The 13032-nt window shown below is 44.1% G+C and overlaps 1 protein-coding gene across 5 annotated transcripts in view; it reads left to right on the top strand.

Moving 5' to 3' along the window:
* Positions 1-11901, top strand: part of LOC147438350 (isoamylase 2, chloroplastic-like) — a 194788-nt gene extending 182887 nt beyond the window's left edge. For all 5 annotated transcript variants that reach the window (XM_086487649.1, XM_086487650.1, XM_086487651.1 and 2 more), the window contains 4 exons: positions 10812-10891; positions 10967-11107; positions 11345-11431; positions 11518-11901. In XM_086487649.1, coding sequence (XP_086343775.1) covers positions 10812-10891; positions 10967-11107; positions 11345-11431; positions 11518-11581 — 372 coding nt within the window. In that variant the 3' untranslated portion in view covers positions 11582-11901. The remainder of the gene's footprint in view (positions 1-10811; positions 10892-10966; positions 11108-11344; positions 11432-11517) is intronic.
* The last annotated feature ends 1131 nt before the right edge of the window (positions 11902-13032 follow it).

Raw genomic sequence — 13032 nt, 5'->3', positions numbered from 1 at the left:
AAGAGGAAATTGTTGCACCCAACCACTCGGGCGATTCGGGAGAAGAGTATGGTTCGTCTCCACCCACAATTTATGGAAGAATGGAGATGCATCGTCAACAGCAGGTCGACAATTGTGCTCGACAGATGCTACGGTACTCCAACGATCCCCAATACGCAACATTTATGGCGAAGCATCCCCTTTATGAGGTGCACTCTCGATGGCGTGCCGCCATCCGTCACCTCTCAAAGGTGCTTTAAAGAAGAAACCTACACCAGCGGTACCAACCCAAAGGGTGTACTCAAAGGATGAATTTGATGAAGCTGTAGAGCGACAAATCAATAGACTCTTGAAGACCAAGAGGCAGTCGTGGAAGAAGAGTTGAGAACCAGATATCCCGGCTACTTGGGTTGCAAGTCTACCTTTGAGGCCGTCAGTAAACCAAAGAAACGTGTTCGATTTGAGGATGATTCCAGTTTATCATCGTCCTCTTGTGACAGCTCGGAGAGTTCTTTCTCCTCTAACTCTAGTACTAGATGGGGACGATTCGAAAGAAGATTCAAAGAAGGTGACAAGGTTTTTCTTTGGATTCACCCAAAGAGAAGTAGCTTATCACTTGGAAAGTACAAGAAGCTTAGCCCACGTTATTGTGGTCCTTACGAAGTGATCAAGTGTATAGGAACCCAAGCTTACAAGTTGAAGTCCACGATCTATTTTATGTAAACTTATTAAAACCCTATATTCCCTCTGATGATCAACTCCTCAATGATGAACAAATGTCATGCCCACTCAAAACATCTTGGAGCTCCAACCATCTAGAATTTTGAGAGAAGATTTTTCAAACTAGAGTTCTCAGAGAACACCTTGTTCAATGACAGGACTATCCTAAAGAAGATACAACATGGGAAGAAGATTAAGCCACCTTAGAGAAGGACTTGTCTTACTTCTTCTCAAGATGAGGACATCTCGAATCCCTAATAAGTTGGGGAGATTATAACATACACATACTGCACTATCCATAAGCTCTTGGGTAGTAGAGACTCGCTTGGACAAACAATATTCTTGTAGCAGTGATGGCAGTCCAATTGTATAATGTTCACATTGGTCCCTCCAAGGGTATCAGCTTGAAGAAAGACACTCAAAGATAGACATCAAGGAACCTGTGGTTGTAGTCTTCCATGGTTTCCGTGGCAAGCATTTTCAGGTTACTTCATTCTGCCAGTAGTTGCACTTCAAATAACGATGTCATGTGACTCCAAGCAAAAATATCCTTGAAAGCTTGTGTCACAAGACTTGCACCACATGTCAATAGAAAAGAACAGACTCTGATACCGCTGTCACAAGACGAGCACCACGTGCCAATAGAAAGAACAGATTGAACAAACTTTTAGCACTTCAATAACCACTGAACTGAAAGAGAGAAACGACACGCGATACGGAGTGGCGAAATTCCACCCCAGAGAGTATTGGCCCCAAACCTTGGTGCTCGTTTTGGTATTTCTTTATATTGCAGCAACACAGTACAAGCCGGTACTCCAGACTTTACACCTTCTTCAGGAAGCATGCCAGAGTATGAGCCCTAACCTCATATTTAAAGGCCCTAGGCTCCAAAAGCAGTTTACAGCGAAAAGCCTTCAAACTCAAAAGCATCTGGTCAAAAGCAAAGCCAAAAAGCTGCCAGCGTGAATCACGGAAATCCATACAGCCTGCCATGTCATCATGCCATCGCAATTTTCGAAAATCTACCACGTCATCAGTTTTTGCGTGTGTGCGGGTCCTGCTTTATTTTAATCCTTTATGTCACTTGGGGCCCCATCAAACGGGGTCCCCATAAGTTGGTAGAACTTCTTCTTCTGTTACTTGTCCTTCTTAGGGTTTAGGCCCCTCAGCCAGTATCTGCAAGTTGGTTCCATTCTTTAGGGCTTTGACACGTCAACAGTTTGTTACAGCTTGTGTGACAAATTGCTGACATGTCGACCTACTAAAGAACTGAGCTTTCGGCCGAGGGGCCTAAACCCTAAGAAGAACAAGCAACAGAGGAAGTGTCACAGTGTGATGACGTGGTTGCCCGAGTGCAGAAAAACCCTAACCCTAATTTCTGCCAGAAACCCTAATTGCTGAAACCCTAATTCTGGAAACCCTAACCCTAAAACCTGCAAACCCTAATTTCTGCCAGAAACCCTAACCCTAACCCTAAGGCAGCAGACAAATTCCGAAAATTGCGCTGACATGATGACATGGCAGGCTGTACGGATTTCCGTAAATTACGTTGGCAGCTTTTGGCATTGCTTTTTGGACCATAAGCTTTTGAGTTTGAAAGTTTTTCATGTAAACTACTTTTTGGACCAGAAGCTTTTGAGTTTTAAAGGCTTTTTACTATAACTGCTTTTCAGGCCAAGGGCCTTTAAATATGAGGCTAGGGCTCATTCTCTGGCATGCTTCCTGGAGAAGGTGCAGAGTTTGGAGTACCGGCTTGTACTTTGATGATGCAATATAAAGAAATACCGAAAGGGGCGCCAAGGTTTGGGGCCAATACTCTCTGGGGTGGAATTCCGCCACTCCGTGTCGCGTGTCGTCTCTCTCTTTCAGTTCAGTTGTTATTGAAGTGCTAAAAGTCTGTTCAGTCTGTTCTTTTCTATTGGCACGTGGTGCCCGCATTTGTGACAGCTTGCCTAGTCCTTGGATCGTGTGGTTTTGGTAGCTATAGAACTTCACCAATGCATAGCATTGTCTATGAGAAAATTGACTGCTCGAGAGATCTTTGACTCTTTAGTGAAGCTATTGTAGGAAGTGTAAGGCTTTCTTTCTATCTCTCACTCCCGAAAAGCTGTAAAGTTTTACTATGGATCCACCATCCTTGAAGTCCTCGGGCTAATGCGTTGACAATCTAGGATGTGGATAATAGGGATATGCATACAGGCTCCAACCGTTATACCCAAGTGGCGGTGGGGGAGGTGGTGGCAAAGGCGGTTGCACTGTGTAGAAGTCAGATGATTGAACCATGTTCCTGCCTCGATCGGAATAGAAGACTGAGTGGGTTGTCGAGAGGAAGCCCTTGCACTTTCTGGTGTCGGAGGAGGAAAAGCCTGAGGCGATAGAGGTGGCAACGGTTACAAGCTTGGACACTCCAAGCGAGAAATCAATAGCAACACACGAACAGAAACTGCATAATCATTGAACTTATATAGGGAGAGAGAGAGAAGGAGAGTCGACATGGCACGGCGGAGTTCCGAACCAAGACACATTGGCCCCAAAGATTGACGCCCCTTTCGCTATTTCAATATTATTGCGCTTCTCAAAGTACAACTGCCAAAGGTCCAACTCTATCCGAGACTCTGCGTGTCACAAAGTGATGACGTGGCGGACAGCAAAAACCCTAATTTCTGCCAAAAACCCTAATTTCCAGAAATCGCAGAGGCTTTTTTTTCTTTTTTTCTTTTTTTCTTTTTAAAAAAAAATTTTTTTTTAATGATGAGCGACACGAATCTTGCTTTTTCTCTATGCAATGAGAAAGAGAGAGAATGCTTTTGCTTTCAAGTTTTTACTCTCTGTGAGCAGTTGCTTTTGATTTGAAGCTTTTAGGGCTCTGCTTTTGGGAATCCCTTGTAACCTTTAAATTAGTGGTGAGGGCCTCACTTCTCAGACCATCTGGACGCAAAGTCTAAGAGTGAATCCCGACCCACTCTCTTGTACTTTGAATTGATTAATACAAAAAGAAATACCGAAAGGGGCGCCAGTCTTTGGGGCCAATATGCTTCAGAGATACTTTTTTTTTATCTTTGAAGCATATGATCTCTGTGTCCCTTTCTCGTGGGGATCCACAGAGGTGACTTTCTTTCAGACATTGAAAGAGAAATTGACTACAGAACCAAATTTGACTTTGTCGGACTTGCAGAAGTCATTTGAAGTATTTTGTGATGCTTATGGTCGTAGTCTGGGTGCGGTCTTGATGCAAGAAGACCATGTCATTGCTTACGAGAGCCGATTGTTCTCTAGGCCGGAGATGATAGCACAGATTTATGAGAAAGAGCTTTTGGTGGTTATCCATGCTCTTACTCAGTTGCGGGATTACCTACTCGGAGCAGATTTTACTGTGTTTACAGACCATCAGAGTTTGCGCTACTTCTTGCCACAGAAGCAGCTTTCGGAAAAGCAGATGCGGTGGGCGAACATCTTGTCAGAGTTTCACTTCCAGATTGTCCATGTGCAGGGATAGAAGAATGTGGTGACAAATGCGTTGTCTCGGAAGCCATTGGTTCTGGCTATTTCCGCGATACATCATAGGAGCTTCGAGGATATGGTCGATCAGTATGCCACAGATACAGATTTTGCATATATTTTCACACGGATACGGGATGGGGAGACAGTAGCTGGATACTCCCTTCGAGAAGGCTACTTGATGAGAAAGACTATGTTGTGCGTTACATAGCCGTTGCGGGAAAAGGTTATGATACCACTGTCCACCTTTTACGGGTCACCGCGGCATTGCTACCATCATGAAGGGGTAGAGAGATACTTCTTTTGGCCGAGACTCAAAAAGGATGTGGAAGAGTTTGTGCGTAGTATGCCATAAGGTCAAGTTTGACAGGCATAAGGCACAAGAATTGTTACAGCCTTTACCCATACCCACCCGCCCTAGGGAAAATATTGAAATGGATTTCATTTTTGATCTCCCAAGAACACAGAATGATCACGATAATTTTCCGATTACATGGCACGTCTGAGAGGATTGTCTCCGACAGAGACCCCAGATTTATGAGTTTGTTTTGGAAGGCAATTTGGGAGAACATTGGCACGCAGTTGCAGTTCTCGTCATCGTTCCACTTGCAGACTGACGGGCAATTTGAGATTGCCAATTCAGTGATTTTAGATTTATTGAAGTCTTGTATCTCGGATCAGAAGACTCAATGGGAATAGAACTTACCTTTGGTGGAATTTGCCCACAATAACATGATACACTCTTCGACAGGGAAGACGCCATGTGAGATTGTTGAAAGTGTTGCGAAGGTTCCATCCTTCCTGAGCACGAAAGATTAGATATTTGAAGCGGATGAATATTCGCGAGATTTGGATACGGCTTTTGCCGAGGTTCGCGAGACTTTGCAGAAGTCTCAAGAACGACAAAAAAAGGCAGCGGATCGCCATCGTCGCGACTTAAAACTGAAGGAGGTTGATTGGGTGCTCTTACTTTTGAGAAGGCACGCCTACGAAAGAAAAAGGGAAAGGAGAGGCTTTTTCCAAAGCTTAGTATGTGATACTACGAACCTTTCCAGATCACTGACAACATAAATTATGTCTCCTTCCGATTGAAACTGCCAGATACTTGGAGGATTCACAATGCATTGCATGTGAGTCTCTTGAAACCTGTTAAGGGTGATGTGCCTGATGATGGGGAGCCTGATGAGCAACCCGAAGTGGAAGAAAACGAGGAGATCCTTGTTCCTGAACAAATTTTGGCACATAACGATACGAAGAAAGGTAAAGTCCGAAGGCGGTTCTTGGTTAAGTTCAAGAACTTTCTTGCATTTGATGCGAAGTGGATGGAGGAGGAGGACCTAGCAGATACTCCTCGGATTGTGAAACTTTACCTCGATATTTTGGTTTAGCATAGTCTACTCCAAACGGAACCCAGAATTCAGCTTGGCCGGAGATCTGGTGCAGTGGGATGCACAAGAGGGAAGTCACTCCGCTCCCTTGTCAACAGATGCCTCGATTTTGATACTAAAGTCACTGATGTCTCTTTGAGCTTCAGGGATACCGATAGCTGACAGTATTCTGCTGGATGACTTTATGAAATGGAATTCCTGATTATGATACTGAGTTGTTCTTGACTTCTTGTGAGTGCAGGAACGGATAGACGAAATGACTGCAGCATTTTGGTCTACTTGATCTCGAATAGACATGGTTGCAATAGGGGTTAGTCAATTGGACATCGATGAGGGCCCGATCGGACCTAGATGTGATAGCTAGCTACATTGCCGATAAATCATGGTCTAAGATCCGAATGAATGTTGAATGTCATGTGATGTCCTGTGATGTTTGGTGATGTCGTGTGATGTGACTGTCGATTTTGTACATGTGCTAGATGTGTGTTCCTAGTACGTAGGTACTAACAGTCAGTGTCTGCTAAGACAGTTTATAGCTTTTGTCGGTTTTGCAAGCGTAATCGCGGTCGATTACAATGCTTTCAAGAGGGGGATATGTCACAAAGTGATGACGTGGCGGACAGCAGAAACCTAATTTCTGCCAAAAACCCTAAAATTCCTGCAAACCCTAATTTCTGCCAAAAACCCTAGTTTCCGGAAATCGCGGAGGCTTTTTTTTCTTTTCTTCTTTTTTGATTTTTTTTTTTTTTTTAGTGATGAGCGACGCGAATCTTGCTTTTTCTCTATGCAATGAGAAAGAGTCTCTAGAGAGAATGCTTTTGCTTTCAAGTTTTGACTCTCTGTGAGAGAGAGAGAGAGCAATTGCTTTTGATTTGAAGCTTTTGGGGCTCTGCTTTTGACATCCCTTGTAACCTTTAAATTAGTGGTGAGGGCCTCACTTCTCAGAACATCTGGACACAGAGTCTGAGAGTGAATCCCGACCCACTCTCTTGTACTTTGAATTGATTAATACAAAAAGAAATACCGAAAGGGGCGCCAGTCTTTGGGGCCAATATCTCTAGGCACGGAACTCCGCCGGGCCAGTGCAAATCTATTGTGATCTGTGAATTGTTTTGAAGTGGTTATTTGGTGCTGTTGTGATTGATTCTTGACTTGGAGTGTCCAAGTCTGTTACACTACGTCCAGATGCTCTCAGAAAGACTTGCCCTCTGAGCACTTATAAACGTACAAGGGTAGCTCAAAAGCAGAGCCCCAAAAGCATCTGCTCAAAAGCTCCACGCAAAAAAAATGGCCAAAAATCCAATAGCGCAAAACGCAAAAATCCATACAACTTGCCATGTCATCACTATAGCGTAAATCACGGAAGTCCGTACAATTGCCACATCAACATATCAGTGCGTTTTATGAAAATTAGTCTCAGATGTCAAGCATGTCATATTTTTGGGTTAGGCATCTCTGCTAGTGCTCAGAAGTTCTTTAAGTTGGTAGGGGTTAGGATTTCTAATCCCTAACCCCCCCTAGGCTCCTCGGCCCGTCTTCTGGGTTTAGTTCCTCTTGTCCTCTCAACCATTTCTCTTCCAGTTGGGCACGCCACATCATCATTTTGTGGCATTTCCCCCCCCTTGATCAAGAATTGTAATCGCCCTTGATCATGCCTGCAAAAACAGCTAAAAATCAGAAACTTTCTATGTACCCATGCACTAGACTCCACCAATCCAGCATTGCTACAAAGACATCACTCAATGATCAATCACAGGAGGGTCTTAGATACAAATCATGATCATTGTGACCTATTTAGCAATCACATCCAGATCGCGCTAATCTTTTCACGGATGTCTTGATCTGCTAAATCTTGTTACTATCAGATTCATATCCTTTCTTTTCACATTTCAAACAAGCAAACCATGCCCATGACCATCCCCACAAGACAGTACATCCACATAGCATGCAGTGCACAAAATCACACACTTAGTTCACACTGAGCACCGTGTTTTAATTATTCAATCTAGCCATCTCATTCCGTCCAAAACTCTTGATGCACCTAGATCACTATGCACCCATCTCATCCTTCCGGAACTCTTGATGTGCTCACCAGAGTATCCAGTCATCTCATCGAGATAAACATCTTGATGCACTAGAATCTCATCCAGTTCTCATTCACTTAGCCATCACATCCAGATTCTAGGCAATTTGTGACAAAGGAGTGGAGTGGCTTCCCTTGTGCAGTCGGCACCGCACCAGATTCAACCTGATGATCGGTAACTTTTGGCATAGACACTGCTAATAATCCAAAAGCTTCAAGGTACAGCTCTCTCTGAAGAGAATTTGTGATGTTTTCCTCCATCCACTTTACATCGAGGGCCAAAAAGTACCCAACACCAAATTATCCGGTGGACCTAGCTTACCTTTTTGTTCTTTTCATGTGCCCTGTGACCTATCGGTAGCCAACACCAAATTATCCGGTGGACCTAGCTTACCTTTTTGTTCTTTTCATGTGCCCTGTGACCTATCGGTAGCCCCGTTGCCTCCCTTGTCCACTAGCAGCTCAATGTGAATCTTTGGAATTCTATGATGAACTATTAGCTGATTCCCTTGCTTCATCGGAACCCTCGGATGCACTATCATGTGATCCTCTTTCTTTTTTGGAATCCTCCGATGAACTTGTATCTGGTTTCCTTGGTTTGTCGGAACCCTCGAATGCACTATCATCTGATTCCCTAACTTCTCCGGAATCTTGTGATGAACTTTCATCTGGCTCCCTTGGTTCTCTCTCTTCAGTCGAAGACTCTTGCCCTCTTGAGGTGGACACTGGCGTGTCTGTAGGAGAAGTCAATGAGTCGGCATGCATAGGAGAACCTTGTTTGGCATGTCCCATTAAGTCTTTTGAAAGCTCAAAGTCAACTGTTTTCTATGGCGCCCAAAAGTCAACATGTGAGATAAACCTCACCAATCTTGTAATTTGGGGCGGAAAAAGCGGCGGATTACGCAGACTGCCAAATTCTGCTCCAAGCATCCCATACCCGTCGGCCTCACTTCCTCAAGGTGACCTTGTGTACGCCTAGCTTGTTTTACAGGCTGATCATTGGATCTGTGCGAGTGAATGTTGTCATCCACAAACAAGACCATGTCCTCCTTTTATAAGCGACCAACCACACTAGCCGGGTTCACACTACGTCCCACCCACACTGATTCCGACAGTGCCATGGACTAGGTCCCCTCTCCTGTGACGACCTGCCTTAAGAGGAGTAATTGCCCTTGATTACGCGTGCAACACAAATAGTAAACAATAAACCAGCTCAATAGACACCGACTCCATGCATACATGCATTTGACTACTCAAACCATGCACTAGCACAAAGAATACTAGTCACTGAACAATCAACAATCATATTCACATCATCATTTGTCGAGATCTTAAGACACGAAATTGTAATCATTCATATTTCACCTTACATACTCAAACAAACACACATTTGCATTGTATATCAAGCAATCAGTTTTAAGGAATTCCAATTATAACATCAAATATCATAGCATTCACTATGCGTAGCACTCTTAGCACATCAGCACCCCCAGAATGTCAAAGACAAATTTCAATTTGGGGCAATTTGTGACAAAGAAGTCAAGTGGCTCCTCTCTTGTGCAGCACGCACTCCACTAGATTCAATTCATTGAATCGATGTGCACTTTTGGAATAGTCGTATTTAAACCAAAAGCCTCAAGGTAATGCTCTAGTATCTAAGGAGTATCTGCAATTCATCCACGTCGCATCAAGAACAGGGTAGTTCTTGAACTTGACCAAGTATTTCTGGACGAGTTTTCCCTTCATTCTTTTCTTGTGCGTTTGGGCCTGCTCAGGTATAAGAATCTCCTCGGTTTCTTCTACCTTTAGTTGCACCTATTGCTCCCTATCCTCAGGCGCCTCACCTTTGAAAGGTTGTAGCAGACTCGCATGAAAAGCATTGTGAATCCCTCCAAGTATCTAGCAACTTTTTCAGTCAAAGTATATATTGTTGATCTTCTTTAAAATTTAGAAAGGGCCACAATATCACATACTTAGCTTTGGGAAAAGCTTCTTCTTACTCTTCTTCTCTCTAAGTTGCCTTTTGAAACCTAAGGAGTACCCAGTCATCTTTCTTTAATGGCAAGTCACATCGATGCTTGTCTGCTGCTCTCTTATACCGTTCTTGAGACTTCTATAAAGCCTCCTTAACCTTGGCAAGAGGTGACGAGATCTTGTCCTTGGTGCACAAGATAGGGAGAACCTTCTTGCCATCCTCGACAATCTCAAAGGGTGCCTTCCACGTCTGAAGAGATTGGCATGGACCACCTTTCTAGGGAGAGAGAGTCCGTGATTGGCCAAACGAACGAAATGAACAGTTGCAACTATGACCCAAAAACCCTAACCCTAAAACTCGTCACCATTGAATGTTATACTTAATGAGAACCCCCCACACATTGCTTATAGGCGGTAACAACACGAAAAGAGTCGGTATCTTTTTGGAGAGCATTCTGTTGGCTTCACCAGGACCAGACATACATCTCTAATATTAGGCTACTGCTGCAGATATTGCATTTTACACACGATGGGTCTTGTGTACTAAAGTATGCTACCGACACCCCTGTAGCTGTTTGGGCACACCCATGTTGTGAGAGGGTGCATCAAAGCTGAGGCACATACTAGTCTTCAGGCAGGCGACTGTTTGTACCATATTTCCTGCAGGGAATCCGAAGGATTATTGTCAACACCTTGAAATAAAACAGGACAAAATATTTGATTTATTTCAAAAGGGGGAAAGAGGGGATGACACGTCATTGGCAGATGGGAAGAATGAGGTTTAGACACCCTATAAACTTATTTATTTTTCAGGCAAATGTGTTCCAATCTTGATTTGGTCTTTTTTCTGGCCCTTCTGATAATTGATAAACTCAGATCATTCCAATCTATTGTCATATGAAAGCATATATAGACAGCCTGGATGGGATTATGCACTCCCTTTGTTGTTCATAATAACTTGCATATCCATCTCTGTGCCAGTGCTTGCAGGCTTTAGTTGTTGCTTCTTGTCATATGCTCTGGTATGCTTGTTAAATATGATGGATATGCTTGTTGTTTATCACTTAGAAAACAGACGTAAAACACTCCATTCGCTTTAAGCTCTGGCAGAAGCTGTTTCACATGTCTAGATGCCTCTTACATAATCTAGGATGTTGGCTGGCATGCAGCGCAAGGATTTTGTTAGGCTCGAAAACATCCAATGGCATGGTGTCCAAATCAATGAACCTGACTGGGAAAATCTGGACAGGTAGTCTCCTTGCTTTTGTTTGCTTCGAGGTCGTTGATTCCCGATTTTGATTGTTATATTGACTATTTCACACAGCTCCTTCATTGCCGTAAGCCTCATCTCTGACAAGGCCAGTACAGAATGCCAAATTGCACTAGGAGACATCTACATAGGCTTCAACTCAGGAAATGTTTCAGTCATTGCCTCTCTTCCTGAACCTCCTACAGGCATGAGCTGGTATGCCACTTTCTCCTCTTCCTGTCTATTTGACCGGTGTTTGAGCAGTTTCAGCTCAGCAACTTAACTGTGGAAAAGAAACTATTCAATCCAACTTCGTGGTAAACTGCCCCAAATGATGAGATGCTTGCATAATTGTTCAATCTTTGTTTTTCCTATATTCTTCTAAAGCATTTGTGATCTCCACAACAGAACATGCAAGGATCACATTAGGTGCTGTCAATGTTATTCTTTCAGGCACCGAATTGCAGATACAAGCCTTCCGTTTCCTCAATATTTCCAAGAACATGGACTTTTTCTCAACTTTGCAGAAGGAGAAACAAGGTCAATTGTATTCAGATCTCTTTAGGCACTTGTGGTTTTTTATGTGTGTTTTGACATTCCGTATCCTGTTTCTATGTCCCACTCAGAACCTATCACATTCAACCCTACAGCTCCATCCTACTAGAAGCACGCACACTGGCAGAAATTTAGCAGATACAATGTTTGTTCTCTCCTGAACATGGAAGACCTTCATCAGCATTGTCGGATACTGCCACCCCAAAAAAATAAAGGAATAGTATCTTGTGTCAATGGGCAAGCTATATCTAGCTAACTGAAATATTCTGAAAAACAGTTTTTCTAGATTGCCACTTTCATTCTTGTTCAGCTTTGGAACGTAAGCAAGCAAGCTCATTGTTCTATGGGCTAGGCACTTGAAAATTGTGAGCGCAAGACTCATTCTGGCATGCTAAGAGCACAGCAGGATATTGGAGAAATGTTCCTTTGCAATCATCTTTGTGTTTGTATGCCAACACTGCCTTTTTAGCGTAATGTGTCTCATCACTCGAAAAGAAATCAAGTGTTCTTTTAACCATACGAATAGATGTATTCAATCAAGTGTCAACTTTTGTGTCTTGAACTAGATAGGCTTCTTTCTGATCATGTCTTGAGGTGTTTCTTCGATAAGCATGTAGGGCCAAACAGTTGTGCACAACACAAATGAAGGTGTCTGTATCTCTATTCTCTTTCTCTGCCCTGCTGCTGTTTTAGGATTCGCAAGCCCCCTTTGCCTGCCCTGCTGCTGCCACAATCATTGTTTTTGCAAACCTCTTGTCGTCAGAGAAGAAAACCGCCCCCTGTGCAAGGTTTTCCACCTGGACAGGTGGACGTTTGGTGGGGAGCGGGCCTCAAGAAGAGCTGGTAACGTCAATCTCAAAGGCGGCTTTCTTGTTGCCCACCCCACCAAGGCCAGGATCGAGGTCATGGGAGGAATGCAGGGCCAGTGGGGGAAGGGCTTCTGTCCATGACAGGGATGCTTTGTTTGCGACAGTGGGTGCATGCGTCCGTGTGGAATGATGATTTGGGCTGTTTCTGGTGTTGGAGAGTGGCCAATCTCCTTCAAGTTGGGGTAGGGACTACTCCATGTGGCAGATGTGGAAGACTCTGCGGCAACCCTTTTCGGGAGGAAGGGGAAATGGTTGTTTTACTGATGGGATCTGCTAGACTCTTTTTGCTGCCTTCTTCGCAGGCTTCGACCTTCGAGTTCGGAAGACATGTGGGGATGAGGTGACGGCTCTCTCCTCATGGTGGCGTCCCGCTCTAGAGCATTATTAGCGCGGGGGGAGAGAGGGAGAGAGAGAGACCTTGCAAGGCTCGAAGGGACGTGGGATATGTTGCCTAGCCAGTGCACTGCACATCTCCAATCGAGACCGACGAGCCTGCCTACCCCCTCCACCTTCCTCCTGTCGCCCATGTGTGCCTCCTACCAGCTCATGCAGACACCACATGAGCTCTCTTTGCTTAGCGCAGAGAGAGAGAGAGAGAGAGAGAGAGAGAGAGAGAGAGACCCATTGGTTTCCACACAGAGAGTGTTCAACAGCATCTTCTTTCTGTTTCCCTTGCCGCCACCTGGCTGGCATCATCTCCAGATTCTGCATTTTAAC

The sequence above is a fragment of the Adiantum capillus-veneris genome, chromosome 17, assembly GCF_014529385.1.
Source record: "Adiantum capillus-veneris isolate H3 chromosome 17, ASM1452938v2, whole genome shotgun sequence".
NCBI lineage: Eukaryota > Viridiplantae > Streptophyta > Polypodiopsida > Polypodiales > Pteridaceae > Adiantum > Adiantum capillus-veneris.
Note: the sequence above shows the minus strand (reverse complement) of the source record. Positions and strands in the feature narration are given on the sequence as shown.